The following is a 27142-nucleotide window of genomic DNA, read 5'->3' as shown; positions in this document are numbered from 1 at the left end:
CCGCTTCAGTGCCTAATTCAAGAATTTCTTGATCCAATTTTCCGTTTTTACTCACGGGTACTTGTTTAGAGTCCGAATGTCAACAGGAAAAAGTCAGCGCTCTCCGGCGATGGCTGTGCGGCTTCCCTCCGTGAAAGTAGCAGTCAATTCACTGCACCGCGCTGCTCACCCCACTTCACTCCGGAGCCCCAAAAAGGGGTTTTCCCGCGAGTAGGGGAGGTGCTCTTGGTGCTCTGCCGAACCCCACATTCCCAGGCTCCTCTGCCTGGGATTTCTAGCGGGTCCCCACCTTCGCCACGGCGGAAAGACCCAATTTCCACAGAGCCCGTTCCTCCAATCGGAGGAACTCCGCCATTCGTCGATGGCGCTAACCCGGAAGTCTCCAGAACGAATTAAGTTCTTAACCCGAGGTACTACTGTATATTTATTCACTGTCCATATACGGACAGTGTGTACCAACTGAACTTAACCATCTGTAACGGAAGAGACCAATTAATAGGCTCGTTCATACAATTCTTTTCATCTTGAAGATAAGGTAAAGATATCCACATGGTAGGTGTGTGGAAGGGGCTCTGCAGAATAGGAGAGAGTAGAAGGTATGGAAAGGAGGGTGATCTGCATGCAAGGGTGAGTTGAGAAAAGTAAGAGGAAAGGTGGAGGAGAAGAGGAAGGGATGGTGAAAATAATAATAATAATAATAATAATAATAATAATAATAATAATAATATATGTAGCTAGATATAGATGCCAACAAATGTCTTTGCACAATGTAAGTCAGCTCAAGCTTTTTATTGAAAGAGACAATAAATCTAAACTTGACATATCTTGGCATACCTTATTGCAGATGTGGCAAACACCTGTCCATTTGATCCTACACTCAGAACAATAATTGAAGCTATAACAACAATAAGATCTGTTGACAAAAAAGGAAAATGAAACTGTTAATGCATTTTAATGCCATCAAAGGAAAGGGGGGGCAGAATGTTACAGCCTTTCAGTACTAAAAACAACCAAAATCTATAGAAGGCTTCTTTCACATGTAACATGAAGGCTTTTTTTTTTATTCCTCCCACAATCATCTCTGCTTACAGATCTTGCTTTTTTCTTTTTAGCACTTCAGAACCCTGTTTAATCTAAGATGACACTGGGATAAAATAAATAACTACATAAACCATATGGAAAAGGTTTATTTCTTTTTTATTTACAAAAGGTTTTGTCATATCAAAGTTTATGATGTGTAACATCTCCAAACCGTCTACAGGGCAGACAAGAAATTGCAGGTGGTTTGGAGAAGATACACTTAGCCATTATAGGTAAAGGGTAAAGGACCCTGGACAGTTAAATCCAGTCAATGGCAACTATGGGGTGTGACGCTCATCTTGCTTTCAGGGCAAGGGAGCCAGCATTTGTCCACAGACAGCTTTCCGGGTCATGTGGACAGCAGGGCTAAACCGCTACTGGCGCAATGGAACACCATGATGGAAGCCAGAGTGCACAGAAATGCCATTTACCTTCCCACCACAGTGGTACCTATTTATCTACTTGCACTGGTGTGCTTTCAAACTGCTAGGGTGGCAGGCAGAGCAATGGGAGCTCACCATGTCCCGTGGATTCGAACCACTGACCTTAGCCATTATACCACCTTTTGAACAGTAAAATTTTGAGGGTCAAATTAACCCTACCAGTGGACATCAGCTACCCAGAACTCTGTTCCTAGTAGCCAGGGAGGGAGGCTTGTTTTCTCCTGCTTTGGAGGGTAGGACCTGAACCAATGGCTTCAAGCTACAAGAAAGGAGATTCCGACTCAACATCAGGAAGAACTTTCTGATGGTTAGAGCTGTTTGACAGTGGAATGGACTCCCTCGGGAGATGGTGGCCTCTCCTTCATTGCCATATATTGCATCTCAGAAAGAGTACAAGAGGACTGAAGGTGGATTGAAGGTGGGTCAGGATGTTAATCCCCATATTAAAGGAGTTGGGGTGGAATGTGAGAGAACTCGATTTTGCTAAGTGCACCTAGAACATAAACAAAGGCAAACACCAACCAGGAATGTAGTGGCTCATAATCTTATAATAGCTCATCTCCCAATAAAAGGTGGGCCAATAAAAATATCCATCTTGAAGCATCAGTCACCTCAGCTATACGCAAAGCCAGAGTATCCTTTCTGCTCAAAAAGGCCATGGGATTGATGTCCCGGTATGATTTTATATTTAAAACAGACGATCTCACCTATTATTGATATAGGCTTCCTAGCAAATCGTATTCTTCCCTTAATACCAACATATTTGCTTCTGCAACCGGCAGACCAGAGCCTCACCACATATTCAGCACCAAAAAATACCACCAAGACAATTTCCTGAAATTAAAAACAGTATTTAAGGCTTATTGTTTGAAATTTATTATTATTAATAAATTTTATCATACATTAATATTTTTGAAAACATTAGTTTTAAAAGGCAGCATAGAAATGTGGTAAATACAACTAACAAGAGGAATTGAAGTTTCCTTTTCAGACTTTCTTTTCTTTCAAGGGCACAAGGATAAAAGCAGCATGGTGGGTTTATTTATTTACTCAAAATTATTTATTTATTTTGGGGGGAGGGTGGTAAGGATTGTGTTTTGTATATATATTTTTTTTCTTTTTGTATAAATAAGTGGAATAGTTAATATTAAAGTTTACCCCTAAGATAAGTTGCACAGCAGGAAATGGCTTTCGTTCAATTTGCTACTCCTCTTTGTGATCTTCATTTGTAGAACACCGTAACGTAAGGACATAGTGTACCACGATGTAACATGATTTACATAGATTTCCAGCAAGTCTTAGATCTTTTCAAAAAGTCAGGCTGGCATATAACAGTTCCATCATCATCATCATCATTATTATTCTATTTTATTTTTTAGAAAAAATTCTTTGCTATATACATATTACATACATTCAAAAAAAATACAGTTGTATAAATAATAAAGAAAAAAATACACATTACCTTAACTAACATTTTCCAAGTATAGAAAAAAATGCAAAAATGCGCAAAAACAAAAACAAAAATAAAAATAGAAAAAGATAAGAAAAAGAGTATATCTAAGAAAAAATGAGAAAAAAAGAAAAGAAAAAAGATTTGACTTCCTTCGACCACTATATGATTCCTATAATCTCATATCCTTGGTTGTCTGTAATCATTCTAAACTTTCTGGAAAGATAATTTGTTTACCTCTGGAGTTTTTAGTCTAGGCTAAGCCAGTCATAATTTTGGGAACCAACTTTCTTCATATAATTGTTAAACACATCCCATTCTCTCCTGATCTTTTCGCTTGATTTCTGAATTCTGAATTCTGTTAGTTTCGCCGATTCAATATATTCACTTAATTTTGATAACCATTCTTCCTTTGTTGGAATTGTGTTGCTTTTCCAATATTTTGCAATCACAATCCTGGTCGCCGTTATTGCATATAAAAAGACTCTTTTGTTGTCCTTTGAGATGTCTGTTGTGAAGATACCTAATAAAAATAACTCTAGTTGTTTTTTTTAGCAAAGTGTATCGTGGCATTTTTTAAAAATTCTTCATAAATCATGTTCCAGAATACTTTAATTCTGGGACATGTCCACCACATGTGGAATAGATTCCCATCCTTATGGTTACACCTCCAACACTTACTGCTGATTTTTTAAATTCATTTTTGCCAATTTTGATACCACCTATACATCATCTTTAAAAAGTTTTCTTTAATCAGGTAGCAGGCTATAAACTTAACGTCCTTTGTCCAAAGATTTTCCCATTTCTCAGGACTTCCGGGTTAGCGCCATCGGCAATGGCGGCGTTCCTCTGAGAGGAACCCGCTCCGTGGAATTCGGGTCGTGCCACCATGGCGAAGGCGGAGACCCTTTAGAAATCCCAGGCGGAGGAAACCTGGGAACGTGGGATTCGGTTGACACCAGGAGCGCCCCCCCTACCCGCAGGGAAACCCCTTTTCTGGGGTTCCGAAGTGACGTGGGGTGAGCGGCGCGGTGTTTTGAATCGACCGCTATTTTTACGGAGTGAAGCCACGTAGCCGTTGCCGGAGAGCGCTGACTTTTTCTTGTGGACAATTGGATTTCAAACAACAACCCGTGAGTAGAACGGAAATTGGACTTTTAAAGAATTTTTAGATTGGCACCGATCGGGGAAGGTCTAAACAGGAAGTCCATCTCCCTTTTCTGTAAATATACTGAAGCAAAGAACTTGTTAACTAAGGTCGTGGAGAGTTTTACGTCAAGGATTTAAATTCCACTGATTGAAAATACTATTAATATTTTTTTTTTTGGAAGCAGGGGAGCCTGCAGAAGGTTAAAATTCAGGAACTGAAGCGCCACTTCCCTAAACCCGGGAGTGGCCTGCGAGAGCCCGTTGACGGTGAATAGATAAATCTGACAGCTGTCAAGTGAGCTGTCAAGATACAAAAGAAGGACTTTGTTTCTACTGTCCGTCTTTGTGTTTAAAAAGAAGGAAGGAATTGTTACAATATTACGTTTAAAAAGAAGGAAGAAACTGTTACAAATTTTACGTATGGGACCTTTGGGTCTGTGCTGGAAGGAGTGATAAAAGGATCATGTGTCCCTCTAGAGGGAGCTTTGGGATATTTTCGTAAGGATGCAGCTGGGAAATTGCTTCTAAAGATAAAAGCTTTGAGAAACTAGTTTTTGACCTTGGACTGTTTAAGGATGGCGGTCGGGAAGGAAGTCAAGTGTGAACTGAACAGGACATTTTATCTGTTGGGAAAGCTGCAAGACCAGATAAATGTTATGGCTACCAATGTTGTAATCTTGGAAACAAAAGTGGGCATTAGTAAAGAAGCTGACAAGAACTCGGCACAGGAACCTCTTCCAACTGAGCAAATCGAAGAATTTGAGAAGGAGAAACTTGTTGCGATTAAAGTGAAGAAAGGGGGAGCCGTAACCCTACAGAGGCAAATGGTGGATTATAATTCGAGGCCCTACATGATGGCAACCAGGAGGAGCCAGTTTTTGGAGATGGAAGCGTGGCTTGGTTTGGAAAATGAAAGATGGGGAGATCACCTTATGTGGAGATCAAATGACTTTTGGGATATAATTCTGAGCCAGGTGGAAGTTGGAGCTTTTGTGGCCTTTGGATTTGAAAGGAGTGTGAAACAAGATTTGGAATATCCTATAGGCCCTACTTTTAACTACGGAAGTCTGGCATACCTGCTAAGAAGGAATATGACTACCGATGGGTTGGAGCTTCCCCGAGATCTGTTCTTTAACACCAAAGACTACCAAAAAGACCGGCAGAGGGGACATGAAAGAGATTTAAGAGCCTCGGACTTAAGATCTCAGGGGTTGATGGTTTTCCGAGATTGATGGAACTATTGCTAGAGGCCGAAACCGGGGAGGGGAGTTGGTGAAAGAAAATTGGGAATTTAAAATGTATATATTATTTGTCTTTTTTCTTTTTCTTTTAATGAGAGATGGGAAAATCGTGGAATGGAATTTTTTCTGACCCTAGGGGAAACGTTTCAAGAATAAGTTCAGATATATGTTTTAATGAGAAATAAGATTAAATAAAGTAAAAGTGGATGGTTAATTGGTGAAAGAAAGAATGGGAAATTACAGTATAATAAATACAGGATAAAAATAAGGTGAAGGATTTGCTGAAATATCTATATGAATTAAAATACAAAGAGGGGAGATATGAGGAGGTCAAGGAGTTAAGTTAAGAAAGGGAGTTATATTAAGGTTTAATTTGTTCTTTTGTTTTCTTTTTGTTTTTTGGATTTGTATTCTTTTTTCCTTTTTAGCTGTTTTTGCTTTTTTATTTTCCTTTTTTTATTTTTTTTCTTGGATATGTTTTGTTTTTATATGTTGTGTTTTTCTTTGTAACCTTTTAAAATTTGAATAAATATTATTTAAAAAAGAAAAGATTTTCCCATTTCTCTAATTCTACAGTATATCCGAAGTCTTGGGCCCATTTTACCATCACGTCCTTAACCATTTCGTCTTTTAGGTGCCAGTTTAACAATAACTTATACATTCTGGATATATTTTTTTCCTCATTTGAAAGCAATTCCCTATCTAGAACTGATATTTTATTATCGAATCCAGTTCTTCTATCTTCCTCGAAAATTCTGTTTCGTTGGTGATACTGTGACCAGTTAACAGTTCCATTAAATACTGTATATATATTACAATGTTGTAAAGCCTCCTGGTGGAGCGTGGTGGCTCCACTGAGATGTGCAACAAGGCATGGGGAGCTGCTGTGTGACAGTTCAGAGCATCCACCTGTCTAGTCCACTCTGACTGGGGGGAAGGGGTGGTCAGGCAGAGAGATATTTGCTAGACCTGCTACCCAAGTTCCTTTAACTGGATATGTCAAGAACTGAACCTGGAAACTCCTTTGGTACCAGAGGGGAATGTTTTGGAAGCTGAGACTTAATATAAATATGCCTGTTTTTTGACAAGCGATATTTAGACTTCTATCCAGCAATTGTATTGTTTAAATTACTGGATATCTGTCTTGTCTTTTGACCTCATAGAAGCCCACTGCCACCAATTCATAAAGAAAGAAAGCAAGCATAAAACCGGATCCTAAGCTAAAACAAGTATCCAACATCTATTTTTGTTCAGCCCAGTTCCCAGTCTATACACTTCACATTCCCTCTCAACAGCTCCAGACAATAGAAGGTCCGGCATTCAGTCCCTAGCATGTCCAGATGGGGCTGGGATAGACTGGATGTGAAGCCCTTGCCAGCCTTTGCCAATGAGTGTAAACAATTGCTAGATGTACCAATCATCTGATTCAGTATAAGGTAGCCTTCTCTATTCCTACTTATATCAACTGGTCAAACCAGTTCTTCCCCAACACAGTTTCGTAGGACGGGGGTAAATCAGTTGCTAGCTGCGGAAGGGGAAATGGCTATCCAAGCAAGCAGATGCCTGAACAACAAAGCAACTACTCTATTCCCAGCTTAAGAATGGAAAGTGAAATACTGGTGGACAACAAAAGAGGTTTAAAGATGCTGTCAAGGCAAATCTTTAAAAATGCAGTATAAACACCAATAATTGGGAAACATTGGCCTGTGAGTGCTCCAATTGGAAAATAGCCTCTACTAAGCGCGTCATGGATTTTGAAGAAATACGAATTCAGGACAAAAGGGAGAAACCAGCTAAGAGGAAGGCACATTTGGCAAATCCTCATCGTGATCAACTCCCGCCCAGAAACCAATGTCCCCACTGTGGAAGGAGGTGTGGATTCAGAATTGGCCTCCACTTTAAGGACACACCACTAAGACTGCGTTCATGGAAGACAATCTAACTTGGTCATGAGTGATCGCAGAGAGAGAGAGAGAGAGGTTAGATTGTTCAAAATTTTACTTGCAGAACTTTCTTCAAAACAGAAAATAAACATCATATGATACATTCAAACAATTCCATAAGGCATATACCCGTCCACGGCATAGGCTCCACATCTTACAAAAGGTCTGTTTCTCCCCACATCCTGTATTCCAGCCTGAGGCTGTGTGCTCCTGAAGAGCTTCATTTACATCCTTACTTTCACAGAGCCTGGGAACAAAGAACTCCAGACACCACCCTTCCCATATAGCAAATTTTCAATTAATTTCTTTTCATAAATTCTAAGGATAAACACTCACACGTTAGCTAGCAGAAAACAACAATAGTTAATTATGAACTCAGTTAAAGCTCAGAGTCCCTTAGAATACAGCAGTGGAATTTTCCAATGTTAAACCCTTTCACCAATACACACAGGCATTCCCATTTCAGTATGAATTAAACCAATGAACAGTCTGAACAAAACAAATTCCTTCCAGTAGCACCTTAAAGACCAACTAAGTCAGTTCTTGGTATGAGCTTTCGTGTGCATGCACACTTCTTCTTAAGGTGCTACTGGAAGGAATTTGTTTTGTTTTGACTATGGCAGACCAACACAGCTACCTATCTGTAACTGGAACAATGAACAGTCTGTATTACAAGCAGACAAATGGTTGCACTAACTTGCAGCTCCTGTGCAGATATTTTACTGAAAGCAAAAGTTTCCTTGGCACAACTGGCATATAAGCTGGTATAAGCTGCTTTATACTCCTTGGATCACTGGCCCTGCTAGACTGGTATTGTTTACATTGACTGGTGGCGGCAGCTGTCCTAGGTCAGACCAGACTCTCCCAGCCCCACTTGGAAATACCAGGGATCAATCGGGGGTGTTTGGAAGCAAAACATATGCTCTATCATGTGGCCCGTCTCCTAGAAATGGCTGCCATTATTACTACTACAGCAAAAGCAAGAGGAAAAGATGGGCATATGGCAATGTATGCCTCCCTTAAATATTCATTTATCTGCTAAGTGTTCAGTGTCAGAAGACATGACATGCTCAGGCTTTAGAACATTTGGTGACGCCAGTAAAGAAATGCTTCAAGAAACAGAAGCTTGTGATATCTTCAAGCTGAAACCCACAGAATTTAGTTATCTGAAAGGGTCAACTTTCCCTTAAACTTTCATGGCCAGACAGGATATTGCCAATTGAACAAAGTGACACACCTGTACTGTGTTTGAGATGTGGCCTCAGGCTGCCCCTAGTTTTTGAAAATGCTGCATTAGTCTCTTTTAATTCAGTTTAAATACCATTAAAGGAACTAATAGTTTTCTGTATTCTGAGAAGCTACTCTCTTTTGCTGACACTGGTCCAGGGGGCCTCACCCACCTAATGAAAATGCCCAAATTTAGCAAAGTACATACATCCAGTACATATATGTAGTACATTTATTATATTTATATAAATATATAAAAAAGAACTGTAATACATATGCACTTAGCATTTGTAATCATGTTTCCTTTTCCTGAAACTGAGAGAATGATCAGTTAGATGTGGTTTAGTTTAATTCCTGTATTGTAGAGGTTTGGACTAGATGACCCTATGGGTCCCTTCCAACTCTACAATTCTATGATCATATCACTTACTATACCTTGATTAAAAGGGTTGGTTCTGACACATGGACCACCAGCTGGCCATTCCTGCTCTATTAGAAACATACAAGTCAAAAGCCAGCTATGTTCCATGAATAAACCATGAAACCACATCCTACTGTTGTTTATCCAGAAATTATTGAGTTCAAAGTGTCTTAATCCTAAAAGGACTGCAGCCTTAAAGTGCAGAATTATACATGTCTATGCAGGAGTAAGCCTCTCTGATTTCAATATGGCTTACTTACTTCCAGCAGGTAATTGGGTGTAAAATATACAGGCAAGAAAGGTGCAAAAACAGTGCCTAACAATCCCATGAGTCTTTACAAGTAAAATTCCAAGATCCCTTGCAACAACCCTTGAGGCCTGTGGAGAGCTGGAGTTTGAGGAAGGAGGTTTTCAGGGAGTGATTATGTTGGAATTTGGCAGTTTTGGGAGGAGGAATGCCTGGTAAAGGTATTTGAGGGTTGCTGGAGATTTTTTGAAGATTTTTGTAGTTTTTGGTATTTTTTCTGAGAATTTTTTGAGCTTGGGGGATTTTTATTTGGTCAGGATTTTTTTGGAGAAGGCTGTCAGGGACGAACCAGGGGCTTCAAGGCCCCCAGAGGGCGGGGGAGCCTGGGAGCGGAAGAAGTGGACGAGGTGTGCAGGGGGGGGAGAGAAGGATTGGAATAAGCAGAGAGCAAGGGAGAGGTTTACGCCGCATGGAAAAGAGGAGGGCTGAAAGGCAAGGCAGGAGACTTCGTCATTGGGCCAAACGCAGGCCTCAGCAGAGATGTGCTAATGACCCGTTGTAAATACTGTAAATAAAGACTAAAAAAGTAGAGAGGCTCCTGTGGTGTTTGTGGTGAAGAGAGAGAAGCCCTCAGCTCTGACAACGGCACTGTCATTTTCCTTGGGTGCTGACAAACCCATTAAAGCAGTAAGTGGTATCCATGCTGGAAGAGAAACTAGCAGTGCTGGACTGTTTGCAAGAAGGCATCGCCATGTGTGCTGTGGCATGCAAGTATGGCAGGAATGAGTACAGCATCCATGCCATCAAGATACAGGAGGAGATCCGGGCAGCAGTGGCAGTAAGTGGACCTGCAATGACCAGGGTCACCAGCAACATGTGGGACAAGGTTCTGGTGAAGATGGAGAAGGCCCTGAACCTGTGGCTGGAGGACAGGAACCACCAGCGTGTCCCCGTTGATGGTAACACCTTGTGCAAGAAGGCTCTCAAGCTGTATGTGCAGAGAGGGAGCAGCTAGAGAAGGAGTTCCAAGCCAGCTCCAGTTGGCTGAACTGCTTGAAGGGTTGCTTCAACTTGAAGAACATCCACACCACTGGCGAAGTTGTATCCATGAACTTGGGGGCTGCTGAAGTGTACTTGAGCAGCTGAAGAGGCTGCTGCAAGAGAAGGGCTATCTTCCAGAGCAGGTGGGATGGCCTGGGAATCTGATTCAGAGGTTGAACCTGAGGAGTCCCAGCCTGCACGGGAGTCCCCGCCTCCAGTGCCGGCTGAGCCGGGGCAGGGGCTTGAATCTGAAGGGCCCTCACCTGTGCCGGATCCTCAAGAGCAGACACCAGCTGAATCCGCTCTGGCTCCGGAGGACCCATTGCCTGCAGGTGCTCCTCTCCCAGCCCTATCAGGGGAAGCTGATGTTGCCTCTGGGTCCAGTAACCCTCCAGCCTCTCCTGAGCTGCAGAGACTCAGGGCAGAGAGGCGGAGGGAACTAAGTTCTCTCAGGAGGAGTGCTCACCTCCAGGCGAGTCACCTGTGGACCGGGGCTGCCCTATGCCTCAGAGGAGATAAAGACCAGTCAGCCCAGTCCCAGGTTGCAGGAGCAACATCGTTGGTAACCTGTTCCTGCTGGCACCCTGACCTGCTCTCTTGAGTTCCTGATCATACCCAATTCCTCGCTTTGTACCTCGCTTCACCCCTGACGGACAGCCTCCTTACCCTCGACCTAGGACCGGATTTAGACCATGCCGCACGGTAACCCCCCCGGGACCAGCACATGGATGCTGGTCCGGATTTCAACCATGTGGCATTCTGGAAGTCCTTCAACACTGTGGTCTGCATCACCTATGTCAAGCAGGCAGTAGATGCCATCAAGCCTGAAACAAAGTACGCCAGTGTAATCTGTGGAAGGAGTGCATTCACGATTTCAAAGTTTTTTCAGACATTGCCACGAGTAAGGAAACTGACTGAGGGGCAACAGGCCTTGAGTCTGGCAGAGCTGGCAGAGCTGGTGACATCACGTTCCAGTTCAGAAAGCGGGGAAGAGGATTATGATGGTGAGCAGGATGAGCAACCCACCTGGACTGGGCGTTGGTCTGCTTTTCAGAACTCTTCAGCACGGTCATGCACATGAAGGGCATCATCTCCTAGTATGACTCCTGCATGGAACACAGCCTAAAGATCCAGTGTGCAATTGTGGACAGTGTGTGGCCATACAGGGAGATGTTTGACCAGCTGAAGAGGCAAAAGCACAAGTTGCCCATCACCGTGTTCCTCCACAGGACACCACCAGCAGCAGTAAGTGCATCTGAATGGTAGCCAAGGACTTTGAGGGACAGGTCTACCCCCCTTGTTTTTTCCACATCGTCCTCCAGCGATGAGGAAGACTGAGAGCTACCATTACCATCCTTCCTGCCTGTCTGGTAAGTGATGCTGGTTTTCCAAGGGTTTACAGAGGTTTAGAGGGTGTTTGCAGACTTTTTGATGGTGTTTCAAATATATGCAACTTGACCAATGCACACGGTGCCTCAGAATGTAAGTCCCATATAAATGGGGAGTTGCCTGTACACACCTACAATGAAAACTGTGGTACTTCCTTCTGAGTAAACATGTGCAGGATTGTGTTATGACCATTTCTTACAAGATGTGTTCTAAAACAGAAGATATAGGATATAAATATAATTAAGGCTGCAGTTCTTACTCTTCTTGCCTGGGAGTAAGACTCATTTAATTCAATAGAACTTCCTTTTGTGTGCACATGGTTAGGGCTGTGCTCTTAGTAAGTAAGTAGTAAGTAAGTAAGTAAGTAAGTAAGTAAAATAGAGATTGATAATTTTGGATTGTTCAGCTTTTTATAACAAGTTTCTAACAGGTATACATACAGATATTTCACAGAATATTTTAAGTTAAATCACTTACCATCCAAAAAAGAGTCCCAGTGGCAAATTCTGCATAGTATTCAATAGTGGACAGAACACTAAAGATTAAACAAACCAGCACCAATAGAAATCTGTTGGAAGAAAAAAAAAGGAATCTGCATTCAGTGACAAAAAAGCCACAGTTTACTTCAAACCCATACTTCAAATATTGTTACTTACACTTTTCCCATATCCCAGTGTTGAGCTTTGAGGATATTCTTACCATGATTAAAATGGTGTCTACTTTGGCAGAAACTCTAACTATAAAATATGTCTGCTACCAAGGATAAGGAAGCATAGAAACAAATATATGATTATCCCATTAACATATGACCACCTTTTAAGCTTGCAGTTTGAATTCCATTCAACTCAAAATGTTGTGTTTGCGTTAGCAAGTGGTACATTTGGAAAAAAATTTAGTGAGAAATCAAGAAAGCTTATACTGCCTCAAACTTGGTCTTGATTTAAAAAGATGCTAATAGTATGTTTTAGCCATTAGTTCATGGTCATATTCTGATACTGCTAAACCTCTCCAGGTGGGATGGTTTATTTTAAGTTGCTAACTGGGTAAAAAGCAAACCCGCATTCTAAGTGAGGTGGAAGTAGCTTGTACTTCTATAGTGCCTTGAATACAAATAGCTAAAATACATATTGCACTAAATTCATAGTTTGGTATTGTGGAATTACTATTATTCAACTTTAAATAAGAGCTGCAGGCGGGTCTGATCAGAACTGTAATTAAGAAAGTGTATATATAATACACACACATTGACAACACCTTTACCTAAAACTAATGAAAAGTCTTCTATTTTCATTGGGAGATAAGCTTCCATCCCAACATAAATATTTTATTTATTTGCTATGATGTTTGTTACCTGCCCTTTAGTCCTTTTTTTCACAGCACAGTACAGCAGTGTTTGTAGGAATCATGGTGTAGAGATAAAGAATTCCCATCACACTCAGTACCCACACTGCGGGCCCAATGAGGCCAGGTAACTTACAACTGCTATTTAAAGATTTGAAAAGTAAAGGAATCACACCACAAACTGTGTGTTTAATGTAATCTGTAGTTTAGGCCTCAAAATGCAGTGAGTGTGTTCAGAACACTTCCACTACACGTCAGTACAAGAATGGGAAACCTGTGGCCCTGCTGATGTTGTTGGATTCCAACTCCCATCAGCCCAAGGAAGCCTGGCCAATGGCTGGGGCAATGAGGGTTGTAGTGGAACATCTGGAGAGCTACAGGTTCCCTATCTCTACTTGGAAAGGCCTTTCTTCCTTCACCTTGAGGGTGGATAGTTATGAGCACTAGCCCATAACTTCGGTGGCAATTTGGGAACAGTCCAAAATGCAACTGTGGTTTTATTGGTGTAAACTCAGAAGATACGCCATTTTTGGCTCACAACACAACAACTGTAAAAAATCATTTGGGGAGGGAGACAGGAATCATGTTTTCCCAACAATTTGAGAGAAAGAGAGATGGTACATGTATTTTGAGAAAAGTGTTCTGGATCTCACTGTACAACTCCTATGGACAGAAATTTTAAGCAGATAGCATTAACTGCTTTAACGTGAGACTTTGCATAGGCAAATATATTTTATAACAACAGCTTCAAATAGACTATCAGCAGCACAAAGACAATCTGTCATTAGTATAACCAGCTGTCCAATTATAAATTAAGGTCAAGAAAAAAAGGTCAGTTGGTTTTAATCTGAGGATCACAGCTGGTTTGCGCTCCCTCTCTCTCTCTCTCTCTCTCTCTCTCTCTCACACACACACACACACACACACACACACAACAGATTTGAGTAAATTCTAGGCCACACCAAGCTCAGGTCCATGATTTTCACATGGCAAAAGAGCCAGACTGACCAAGAATGAACTGATACTCCTTTACAATGCACCTCAAAGCTATAAGGATCTTCTTCAAGGCACAGCAAAAACTTTGATTTCTTGCTTTCCTTCGAGTTTTTAAACCGGTATAAATTCAACAGGAATAAAGTTTAGAAGAGTTTGTCATATTTCAGATATCATGTACAATGCACATAGAATCATAGAATTGTAGAGTTAGAATGTATTCTATATTATAAATAAATGTTATTTATACACATAAAGACCACATACACAGAAAACTAAACTAAATTGTAATTCAGTTTTACGAATATTGCCACTTGCCTAGCCAACAGAGCAAACTTGGAGTTTGCAGAAGCACAAAAAATAATTTAGGCAAGAAAACCCTTAAAACAGTGGAGGGGACTGAAAATGTCCAGTGTCCACTGAATGCTGATTGATGGTTAAGAGGGAAATAACCAGATGGGAGAGGGAACAAAACAGAATATAAGGGGGGAAATGATTGAGGAAAAGATGCAGAGATATTAAAAAGATCATCATCTTATTGTCTGATTATTTCCTAGTTCAAACTCAGAAACCATTTTTAAATGTCCCCTGGGACAGCAGTGAGAGCTGCCCACAAATATCAATTGCAAAAAACCAATATCCGAATGAATGGCCACTAGTGTGCACCTCACCGCACTGCACATGTTAACTAGGCACTGAATAAAGTGTCCCTATTTCCAAGGATGCCCCTGGTTTAGAAATGCCATCCTGGTTTCTGATTTCATCCTAGAATGTCCCACTTTTCCTTATGATGTCCCTATTTTCATTGGAGAAATGCTGGAGGGTATGGGTCTAAACCACAGAGCCTAGGTCCTGCCGATCAGAAGCTTGGCAGTTCGAATCCCCGCGACGGGGTGAGCTCCCGTTGCTCGGTCCCTGCTCCTGTCAACCTAGCAGTTCGAAAGCACATCAAAGTGCAAGTAGATAAATCGGTACCACTCCGGCGGGAAGGTAAACGGCGTTTCCATGCGCTGCTCTGGTTCACCAGAAGCGACTTAGTCATGCTGGCCACATGACCCAGAAGCTGTCTGTGGACAAACGCCAGCTCCGTCGGCCTGTAGAGCAAGATGAGCGCGTAACCCAAGTTGTCCACGACTGGACCTAAGAGTCAGGGGTCCCTTTACCTTTATGGAGTTATCCAACCCCTGAGCTGTCTGAAAGTAATCCTGTATTGGGGAGGGTTTTTTAAAATGTTTAATGTTTTACTATGTTTTTATATATGTTGGAAACTGCCCTGAGTGGGGTCTAAATAGTAAAATTCTTATTGTGGAATGGGACATCTCTATTTTCATTGGAGAAATGTTGGAGGGTATGGGGAAGAGAATGGAATGGTTTGAAGTGGCTGAAATCCTGAACCAAAGATGCATACTGCAGCATTCTATTACATGGCCCCATTCCTATATGTGCTTATGTGTGTGGCTGCATGTGCATGTGCTTATTAGGGGTTGTGGTTCTGCCCCGGTCAACCCCCGCACACCCCTCAGTGACTCCCCCTCATACGTACCAAATGAAAGGGGGCTGAAATGCCCTGAAAGGAGGATGGGCTTGGACCTCTTAGGGAAGGGGAAAAGGGCACTTTGATATACCGGTACTTGCTGGTTGGCTCCCTCTCATTTGCATGACCAAATAGAGGTACTGCTTGGATTAGACATGACACCAGGTTTTGGATAATCAATTAGGCAGTCACATCCTATTGCTTGTGACTGACACACCTCCATAGGTGCTTTCCCTGTTTACTGTAATTATGCTCTCAAAGTGAAGCCCAATCACTTATGTAGTTCTGGCTCATGCACAGAGTTCCAGCTAAAGTAAGCTACTCAATAACCAGAATAACCAGGCCTAACCTTATTCTTGTCTACATTAGTGAATAATCACATGCTGCTATGTTGTAAACAAGCTTCAAGTTCCTTTTAGAGGAAAAGCCACTGGGTCAGTTGTGCATCTGCTTTTCTGTTTCAATTTAATACTTCACAAAACAAGCAACCAGCAGGTCTCTTACAACTATAATAGTGTAACCTGCACATCTTCCTAACTGCAAGTTTATATACATATGTGAATGATAAAACGTTTGGAGATAAGTTCCAACCTAAAAATAGGTTTAAGATTTAAGCAGTTTAAGATAACTTCTTCCTAACGGATGAAAACTGAGTGAAGGTCTAACATGATAAAGCTGAGAGGAACACACTAATTCACTTGCTAAATGTTTTCAGCATCACTAACCAAGATGGGTGTTACATTAAGCATATACATAGGTACCTCGGGTTAAGTACTTAATTTGTTCCGTAGGTCCGTACTTAACCTGAAACTGTTCTTAACCTGAAGCACCACTTTAGCTAATGGGGCCTCCCGCCGCGGCTCCAAAGCACAATTTTTGTTCTCATCCTGAAGCAAAGTTCTTAACCCGAGGTACTATTTCTGGGTTAGCAGAGTCTGTAACCTGAAGCGTATGTAACCTGAAGTGTCTGTAACCCGAGGTACCACTGTAAGTCCCCAAGTTCAAACCTCAACTGTGCTTAAAACATTTCTTCCTATGACATTAAGCTCTCTGGGGAAAGTGTGGGAAGAGGGATACCGGCTGGGGCAGTGGAGAGAGCTGTTGTATTTCAGTTCTGGTTTAATTCTATTTCTTTTTGTGTTTATTCTGTCACTCGATAGAATTTATATATTTATTTTTTTAAAAAAAACTTCTTACTCTTTCCAGCAGATCCACACCATACTTTTAAAGCACATTCAACATGCATTTAAAGCAGATGGCTTCCTCCAGAGAATCTTCTTAACTGTAGTTTATTAAGGGTGCTGGGAACTGTAGTTCTCTGAGGCTGAAACTACACCATGTTAGCCCTGCCATCCTGTAGGGTGAAGTGACCCATGTAAGGAGGCACGAGAAGGGGGGGGGCAGGAGATGGAGGCAGGAATTGCTGTATGAATGGGGCAGCAAGACTTTTTGAAACAAGGATGTGTTGGTATCAGTTGGGCTTCATTTTAGCCAGCAACATATTTTAGACTGGCCCTGGCCTTCTATCTTTTGGGTGCCCATTTGGTTTCCAAAATAAGCCCAACTCACCTCTGAAGGTTGTTGTGACGAGGACAATGGTGGGATTGACACTGCCCTGGATTCCTTCGGAAATTGGCGGGATAAAATTGTAATAAACAAAACTTGTCTTGTAAGTTTACAAGTAGGTTATAAGGATAATAGCATTTCTCTGCTTGCATTCCGGATGGTGGAGGGAACGAGAGGGCTGTTTGGTACTGTTTATTTCTTAAATAAAAAAATGATAAAAATGCAGCTCCCATATCTTAAGAACAATTTCTAAAATGAAATGTTTTCTTTTACATGCTTAATCCCATGATGATTCAATACACACTATGTCTTTCTTGAGTTGTCTGCCCTGCACACTTTTCTGCTTTCCAGTTTTGGCACAGATTGTCATGTTACATGTTAGAGAAGACTCACTTTAGTTTTAAAATGGAGAGAGAGTCCCAGCCCTACAGAGGCAACTTGATGACCATAAACTGACGCTTTCTATGATTGAACTTAAAGAAAAACAGACGAATCTGAGGATCAGAGCTTTACCTGAATTGGAGAAGGATAGTTTGATAGACTTTCTTACGCAGGAATTTGCTGATTTTTGGGACTTGGACTTGGAGCAAGAGGAGTTCAGAATTGTGAGAGCCTTCAGACTTGGAAGAGGAGGGGGAAAAAGAGAAGAATAGAATAAGAGACTGTTTGATCACCCTCCGAACCAAAGAAGAGAGAGACAGAATTTTGGGTTGGCACTACCAGAAGACCTTGGAAGCACACCAGTCAAGAGTGGAAATTTTTAAAGACGTCCCGAAATATATTTTGGATCTCAGATCTAACTATGGAGATTTGGTGGCCCTATTCAGAAGGAATAAAATCGTCTTCAGGTGGGAATGTCCCCAAGGTCTATCTTTCAGTTTCAAAGGAAGGAAAATAAAAATAAGATCAGTAGAAGACAAAGTAAAGTTCTTGTATAATCACAAAGAAGATCTGCAGAAGGAACTTGGAAAAGACCCAAGAGCATCGGATAGAAGATCACCAGATAGAGGGCTAGAGCAAAGAGCATTGGACAGAAGATCATCAAATAGAGGAATAGTGGATATAGCAACATTATCCTTTGGACTGGACCCCCCGGTGAATGTGACACCAACACTACTAACAGAAGAAGAGCAAGCATTGGGTGCAGTTGGAGGAAAATCAGAGTAATTATATCATGGCGTTGCAAGTATTGAGTTGGAATGTTAATGGACTGAACTCCCCGGAAAAAAGACAGAGAGTCTTTCATTTATTGAAAAAAGAACAATTGGACTTGATTTGCCTACAAGAAACACGTGATAAGGCTACACAGGAAGATATTGAGTAATAAAAGATTGGGCCATGAATTTATTTCATCAGATAAAGTTAAAAAAAGAGGTGTAGTTCTTTATGCAAAGGAGAGCCTATCACCGAAATTTATATTCAAAGATGACCAAGGAAGATTTGTTGCAATTGAAATCCAATCACAAGGAGAGAAATTCTTGATAGTAGGCATTTATGCACCAAATGAAGGAAAATCGGAATTTTTTAAGAAGTTACATGAGACTCTGTTGGATTATATGGATTACAATATGATTTTGATGGGAGATATGAATGGAGTGGTGTCTACAAATATGGATAAGGCACGGAGACAGGTAATTACCAAAGATGGTAGACTACCAAAAACCTTCTTTGACATGACTGAAAATATGGATTTAGTTGATATCTGGAGAGTGAAGAATCCTCTGGGAAGAGAGGGAACTTTCTTCTCTGAGGCTAAAATAACATTGACAAGAATTGACCAAATATGGGTAACTAGAGGACTGGCTCCGAAGACCAGCAAAGTGGAGATTTGCCCCAAACCTTGTTCTGACCATAATGCTGTGAAGATGGTATTGAAATTGACGCCAATTGGTTCTTTTAGATGGAGGATGAATGATACTTTATTTAGGAATGAAAAAGTGACCAAGAAGGCCCAAAAAACCTTGAGAGATTATTTTGAGATAAATATTGTCAGGTCTGCCTCTAGGTCCCAGCTCACAGAGGACCAACGCCCGGTGGATATAATATACAAAGTCTTTATTGAAGTTTAGTTTCCATTTCAAAGCTCTGGGCGCGCAGACCCACGTCTCGACGCTAGACCGGCTAAGTCCCCTCTGACTCACTGCTCCTCCCACACCAGTTTAAGATCCTAGCCCGGCTCCACCTCCTACGCTGTTCTTTCCTTCGCTGGGTCCTTCTGCCCTCTGGGGTTTCCTCCTTCCTGGACTCCTCTGACGCTGACCCCCCTTGGTCTTCCCCTTCCTTCCGGCGGGCTTTAGGACCTGGCTCCCTACCCGGGCTCCCTGCTGTGCCGCTCGCCTGTACATTTGAACTTGGCGCGCGCGCCCAGCCGGTAACCTTCCTCCTGACCGTTTCCCCGCTTCCGGATGTGGGCATGACCAAACCTGACTCCTCTCCTCCCGCTGGTGGCGAGAGCACTGGTCCCGATTCCTGGGACTCCCCCTCCCCACTGCGCTCTGGTGGGGAAGCTGGTCCTGATTTCCAACTGCTGCTCAGGGACTCCCCGCTGGCCCCTTCCTCCTGGGGCTTCCCCCCTGGAACCCCCCTCGCTCTGGCCATCTGCGCTCCCTTCTGTGAGTCCTCCGATTCGCTGGAGAGGCTTGTGGAATAACTCTTTCCACTGTCACTGCCTGCGCCCCCCTCGGACTCCTCCTCCTCACTCTCCATTTGCTCCCCCTCCTGTGTCTCTCCTTCTGAACCCCTGACAAATATGAATACTACAGTGGAAAAAAGAGTAATCTGGGACGCAAGTAAAGTGGTTATGAGAGGATTTTTGATACAACAGAATGCAATTAAGAAGAGAACCCAAAATGAAAAAAAAAGATAAAATCCTGGAGAAAATAAAGGAAGGAGAGAAGAAACTGAGAGCAAAACCGAAGTCACAGGAGATCCTGAAAGAGATAAAGTTATACCAAGCACAATATATGAAAATGATGAGTCAGGAAATAGAATGGAAGATTAAACAGATGAGACAAAAGACATTTGAATCGGCAAATAAGTGTGGAAAATTGTTGGCTTGGCAAATGAAAAAAAGACAAAAACTTAATACTATTACGAATTTGGAAGTGGAAGGAAAGAATGTAGAGAACCCAGTGGAGATCAGGAAGTGCTTCCAGAGGTACTTTAAACAACTTTATACACAGGAGAAGCAGAAAGAAATGGACGTTGATCGATTTTTGAAAATAAATGGACTACAGAAAATCTCTCAGGAAAATAAGTTAATGTTGAACTATAAAATAACGGATCAGGAGGTGGAAGGGGCCATCCAGAATATGCAATTAGGTAAATCTCCAGGACCAGATGGTTTGACTTCAAGATACTACAGATCTTTGAAAGAATGGTTAATACAACCATTGAAGGAAGTTTGCAACGAAATTTTGGAAGGGAGAAAGGCACCAGAGTCGTGGAAGGAAGCTTATATTACACGTATACCAAAAACAGAGACTGAAAAGACACAGCTTAAGAACTACCGCCCCATATCGCTGCTTAATGTGGATTATAAATTTTTTGCAGACATTTTGGCTAAAAGATTAAAAAAGGTTTTAGTAGAAGAAATTCATAAAGACCAAGCGGGCTTTCTCCCTTGCAGACATTTGTCTGACAACATGAGGAATATAATATTCTAGAAAAATTACAAGTGAATATCAATACCAAGGCAGTTTTGATATTTGTGGACGCGGAGAAAGCTTTTGATAATATTTCTTGGAATTTTATGAAGAAGAATTTACAGGGGATGGGGGTAGGTCAAGGCTTTGAAAATGGTATAGGTGCAATTTTTTCAGAACAAAAGGCAAAATTAATTGTGAACAATGTAGTGACAGAAGAGTTTAAGATTGAGAAAGGAACACGACAAGGCTGCCCAATCTCTCCATTGCTTTTCATATCGGTCCTGGAGGTATTGTTAAATATGATTAGAAAGGACCAAGAGGTTAAAGGTATACAAGTGGGAGCTAAACAGTACAAACTGAAAGCATTTGCTGATGACTTAGTATTGACTTTACAAGAGCCAGAATCTAGTACCAAAAGGGTACTGGAATTGATTCAAGAATTTGGACAGGTAGCAGGCTTCAAGTTGAATAAAATGAAAACTAAGGTCTTAGAGAAAAATTTAACTGTGAATGAGAGAGAGAAGTTTCAGGAGGAGACAGGATTAACATTGGCCAAGAAAGTGAAATATTTAGGGGTTAACATGACTGCCAAGAATGTGAACCTGTTTAAGGATAATTATGAAAAATGTTGGATTGAAGTGAAAAAGGACTTAGAAATATGGTCAAATTTGAAGCTATCATTGCTAGGTCGAATTGCTGTGATAAAAATGAATGTATTGCCAAGGATGTTGTTCTTGTTTCAGACATTGCAAATTATAGACAAGATGGATTGTTTCAAGAAGTGGCAGAGAGATATTTCCAGATTTGTCTGGCAGGGCAAGAAGCCTCGAATAAAATTTAAGATATTAACTGATGCTAAAGAAAGAGGTGGATTTACCCTGCCAGACCTTAAACTTTACTATGAATCAGCTGCTTTTTGCTGGCTGAAAGAATGGCTGCTTCTTGAAAACACTGATGTGCTGGATTTAGAAGGTTTTAACAACGTATTTGGTTGGCATGCATATTTGTGGTATGATAAGGTAAAAGCACATAAAACGTTTAAAAACCATATTGTTAGAAAAGCACTGTTTAATGTTTGGATAAGATATAAGGACTTGTTAGAAAATAAAACCCCAAGATGGTTGTCACCAATGGAAGCAAAGGCTCAGAAAAAACTCAATATGGAGGCCAAATGGCCGAAATATTGGGAAATTTTGGAACAAGATGGAGACAGGGTAAAACTGCAGAGTTTTGAAAAATTAAAAAACAAAGTGCGAGATTGGCTCCATTATTACCAAATAATGGAGGCATATAATTTGGACAAAAAAGTTGGCTTCCAGGTGGAAAAATCAAAATTGGAAACAGAATTGTTAGATCCCAAAATTAAGAATTTGTCAAGAATGTATAACTTGCTGTTGAAATGGAACATTCAGGATGAAACGGTGAAATCTACTATGATTAAATGGGCACAAGATGTTGGACATAACATTATGATGGCTGACTGGGAACAGTTATGGACCACAGGTATGAAATTTACGGCATGTAATGCCCTAAGAGAGAATTTAATGAAAATGATTTATAGGTGGTACATGACAACAGTCAAGCTTGCAAAAATTAACCATTTGCCCGAAAATAAATGTTGGAAATGTAATGAGATTGAAGGTACATTCTTTCACCTTTGGTGGACATGCCCAAAGGATTAAGACATTCTGGGAGGTGATCTATAATGAAATGAAAAAGGTATTCAAATATACCTTTCTGAAGAAACCAGAGGCCTTTCTCCTGGGCATGGTCGGCCAATTGGTGCCAAAGAAGGACAGAACTTTCTTTACGTATGCAACAACAGCAGCAAGAATACTCATCGCGAAGTACTGGAAGACACAAGATTTACCCACCCAGGAAGAATGGCAGATGAAGTTGATGGACTATATGGAACTGGCGGAAATGACTGCCAGAATCCAAGGGAGAAGAGTCGGTGGAAGAAGACTGGAAAAAGTTTAAAGATTATTTACAGAAATATTGTAAAATCAATGAATGTTAGAAAAATGATGGAATGAAGTTATATGGCCTTAGCAGAAATGTTATAAGGAATTAGGTACAGACAGACTGTAAATGTATTAAAGGGAAAAAACAAAGTTAGAATATGTTAAGATAAATTACAGGACAGAAAACAGAGGAAGATGGAAAGGAATTGCTGAAACAGCTAATTGAAGGGGAATACAAAAAGGGAGGTGAGGAGGTCGCTGAAACAAGTGAATGAAAGTTATGATATCGAAATTATTGGATGTGTTTTTAATTGTTTTTGTTTTGTTTGGTTGATTCAATGTTTTAGGGTTTGGGTGGTGTGGTGTTTTTGTTTTGTTTTTGTATTGTATTGTATTGTTTAATTCTTTTTCTTTTCTTCTCTTTTGTAATCTTTAAATGACTAATAATTTTAAAAAAAAAGTTTTAAAATGGACATGAACAGAATATTATGGAACTTTTTCCCATTGGAGATGTGCACGTCTTGTACACTATGAATTTTTAAACAGGTTTTAAAAACTCATGTTTTTCAAACTTCCTTTTCCTAAAGGCTTTTTTACAGAGCTACGTTACAAAATATAACTAAGTTTAGTTGTTTGATTAGTTGTGTAATTGTTTTAGCTGGCCTTTGTTAAGTGGCAATGCTGCTTTGTTAATTTGGATTATTTTAGATAGTTGTATTTATTGTGTTTTCATGATAAATGATCCGATTTGGATGTGCTATCCCCCCATATTTGGTATATATCTAGTTTTATAATTTAAAAATTAAAAGTGGACTAAAACAAATTGTGGGTGGATGGAAGGTCAAATCTACATGCAGTATATGCCAGAAAATTCTGTTGGCACCTCAGCTCAGCTGAAAGTGCCTGACAACACCCAAGTATAAGGGTCCTTTTCTTCCTCTGCCCCCATTTTCCTCCTGTTTGCCATCAGGGCTGGTGTCCCCATGAGGGGGACTGAGGCCCAATCCGGGGCAGCACAATCACCCGGCAGGGTGGCTCTCCTCGGGGAGAGAGAGGAGCCGGTCCTCCACCGCCAGAGGGGAGAGGAGCAGCAGCAGCAGCTTCCAGAAAGTTCTCCAGCAAGGCTTCGGCAGCAGGCGGGGCAGGCGCCTTCCCATTTCACCTCAGGAGGTGAAACAGGACCGCCCCCCCCCCTTTTGCAATGGACACATAAGCATCCTGTTTCTCAAATTGTTCCCAGCAACCTGAAACAAAACGTTAGCGTGTGGTGTGCTCCCCTTCAGGATACCACATGCCATTTTGTCTACCCTCCAGCCTTACACTTCTAAACTCTGACATACAGCAGTCTTCCGTCTCCCTGGAGCTTCAGGTCTCCTCAGGCTGCTCTGGGTTCCTGTCCCCTTTTATCTCTCTAAATAAACTTCTCTAAAATTCTGAAAACCTTAGGATTACCCCAAGGCAATACCTCCTTCTTGTATGTGGCTGAACTGAAATTAGGATATATGATATGGTAATGATTGACATATTCATTGAGCCTTGAAGATTCTTCCACCGCCCCCCTCTCTATGTTGTGGATGTTATGTACTGAAGTTCTCACCCTGGGCCAACAGGGGGACACTGTAGATTGTTTTCACTCAGGTCCACATATGCAAATAAGGGATCGAAAGTGATGTTCAGTGATTGGATAGTTACAGAAAATGGTTACTGTTGCATTCTAGTGGAGCTCTATATAAGCAGGCTGGCTGAACCCTTCAGTTCAGTTCAGTTCTGGCCTGTGAATAAACAAAAGCTGTTTGAAGAATCGCTGTGTCGTCTGATATGTTCACCCACAACTTAACAGTGGAGGGTGGGGGCAATGAATGAAACTAGTCCTCCCATCAGAGTGGGAATATCCCCTCACTCCCCCACCCTTCTTCAGCAGAGTTTCTTTTCTTTCGGCAAAGTAAGCAGCTCATGTGTATGTCAGTCAAAGCTTTAATAAAGAAAACTGTAACACAATTACATGCTGTCTGAGAGAAACTAAAAGCACCTCATGAGGCAAAAAGGACAGTTGGCCTCTTGGACTGAACTGAACTGGACCTCAAAAGGGAGGGGCTGATTCCACAGCACAGCGCAAAATCCTTGCCCACCAGAGGACAGACATGCTACTATTCAAATTAGGCACCAGTGTTTTTCTTACACTGTAGACTCAATTGCCATGAATATTCTGCAAGCTGACATATTCCTGCATATTCTGCAAGCTGACATATTTTAAAATTTCATTTTGTTTTCATCCACAAACTTGTGTGCTTCTAAATCATCATATGAATATGTAGAAGCACCAGCCATACTTTGGGGGTGACCCCATTTCACTGCCAAATTGATAGGCACTAAACTACCTGAATTCACTATGAGGAGACATAATTATTTCAGTAATTAATAGTCCATAAATCTGTTTCCATGGCTCTATTCCCCAAAAGCCTTGAAAACCATCCCAGCTCAGACTACTTGCTACACCACTGTTAATTTAAATGACACTGTTTTATATATGAACAAGCCTGCAGTCGCCACTTCCTATAAACACATTAAATGTTTTAAGTTCAAGCCACAGTGGGAGAAGATTATGCTTCATAGTCTTAAATACTTTAATTTTCCTGGATGAATTTCAAGTTTCACCTTTTAAGATCAATAATATTTGGAGTTACATTTAAGTCAGGCATGCAAAAATCTTTCAGCTGTCAAATCTAAGTCTCCCAGGAATATCGTTCAGAAATGCTTCAGTTTAAATGCCAAAAAGGAAGGTCAATCTGTTTGCTCTCACCACTAGTATTTCATATTTCAAATGCTTTTTTAGTGAAACAACTAAGTCCTAGCTCCAAATAGGCTTAGCCATGACTATGCACATATTTAAATCTACAGAAATGAAATCTGTTTAAGCTTTAGACATGATTATACACTATAAGTATAGACCTTGAAAGGAGGTCTTGTCCTTTTAACTCAGGAAGCTCCCATAAAGGCTCACTAACAGTCTTATTTTATTTACAAAATCTAAAATGAAGGGGTGGGGAGGACAAAGAAGAGCAAACGTGTTAACAGGAGTCTCTGTTATGTCAAAATAAATAGTATATCATAATATTAAATCATCTACTTGGGCTTGTTGTTTTCTCTTCGTTTTTGCAATCTTCTCTCATCTCCCAGCCCCCTTGATTAAAACCCCCCCAGCAAAGTTGAACCCAGGTTCTAGAGCAGGGCAATATCTGGTTTTAAACATCATGATATATCACCAGCTAAACATTGCAATGTACCAATATATCTTGGTTTTCCCCACATTGTGATTTTTGCATAGCGCACCCACACACACACACACACACACACCATGATTCACAATGATATATTTCTAGCTCAAAAATTATGCAACCAGGATCACAATGTGGACTTCAAACCAGTTTTGGACAATATATTGACAGGGCCTAGAAGAATAACCCTCCCTCTGCATCACGTGCATAGCTGAAGGCAGTGGAGGGGACAGGGAAGCAAAGTTTGACTGCTGATTTCTTTTCATGCATCCTTTTTATTACGATTATGTGGGCACAAAGAAATATTGCATTCAGTTGGAAACACTTTATGCTTGGACTAAGGCCTCAGCCACACTTGCACTTGTCCTGTGCCTAAAAAGCACAGGTCCAAGCAGTTTTCTGCTTGTCCCACTGCTTTCCCCTGGGGAAACCTCATTACCACTGAACTGGAGCAAACATCAATCTGCAGAAAACCCAACTGACTTTTGCTCCAATTCAGTGGTAAAGAGCGTAGGTACCGCAATACCTCAAGGACTGCCTCTCTCCATATGAGCCAACCTGGACCCTGAGATCATCTTCCGAGGCCCTTCTTCGTGTGCCTCCTCCTCGAGAGGTCCAGAGGGGCATCACAAGAACGGGGCCTTCTCTGAAGTGGCTCCCCGTCTGTGGAATGCTTTCCCCAGGGAAGTTTGTCTGGTGCCTTCATTATACACCTTTAGGCGCCAGGCAAAAATGTTCTTTTCACCAGGCTGTATGTCTTCTGAATGAAGACGTGGGAAATGAAAACTGTTGCGTTATGGGCCTTTGCTGATGATCTGATGATAGTTTTGGAAAACTAGAGGAAATGGAGACTCTTATGGTTTTAAGATTAATCATCAGAAAATGTTGATGTTAATAAAGAACATGACAACAGAAGATCCAAAGGTATTGATGGAGAAAACTGGATTTCAAATTGGAAAAAGTAAAGTATTTGGGTATTACTCTGACAAATATGAATTGTATGTTGTTTCAAAATAATTATGTTAAGACATGGACAGAAATTAAAAGGATATGTGCCATATTAAGAATAAATATAAACTTAGGTTGTACCAAAAGACACCTTTATGGATTTCATCACAAGAAGCCTTCTGCAGAAAAGAGGTGACAGGCAAAGACAACATTCCAAATGCATCAAGGAGACTATAAAATTAA

General features: G+C 41.1%; 1 protein-coding gene across 6 annotated transcripts in view; it reads right to left on the bottom strand.

The window, feature by feature from the left end:
* Positions 1–27142, bottom strand: part of LOC309341701 (potassium voltage-gated channel subfamily KQT member 1-like) — a 370888-nt gene that overhangs the window by 321779 nt on the left and 21967 nt on the right. For all 6 annotated transcript variants that reach the window (XM_081861359.1, XM_081861358.1, XM_081861362.1 and 3 more), the window contains 3 exons: positions 12109–12199; positions 2231–2357; positions 835–913 (listed from right to left, as the gene is read on the bottom strand). In XM_081861359.1, the coding sequence (XP_081717485.1) occupies positions 835–913; positions 2231–2357; positions 12109–12199 (297 nt within the window). The remainder of the gene's footprint in view (positions 1–834; positions 914–2230; positions 2358–12108; positions 12200–27142) is intronic.

The sequence above is a fragment of the Podarcis erhardii genome (genome assembly GCF_964252035.2).
Source record: "Podarcis erhardii genome assembly, chromosome: 5".
In the NCBI taxonomy this organism is placed as follows: domain Eukaryota; kingdom Metazoa; phylum Chordata; class Lepidosauria; order Squamata; family Lacertidae; genus Podarcis; species Podarcis erhardii.
The sequence above is the reverse complement of the archived record's forward strand: the minus strand, read 5'-3'. Positions and strand labels throughout refer to the sequence as shown.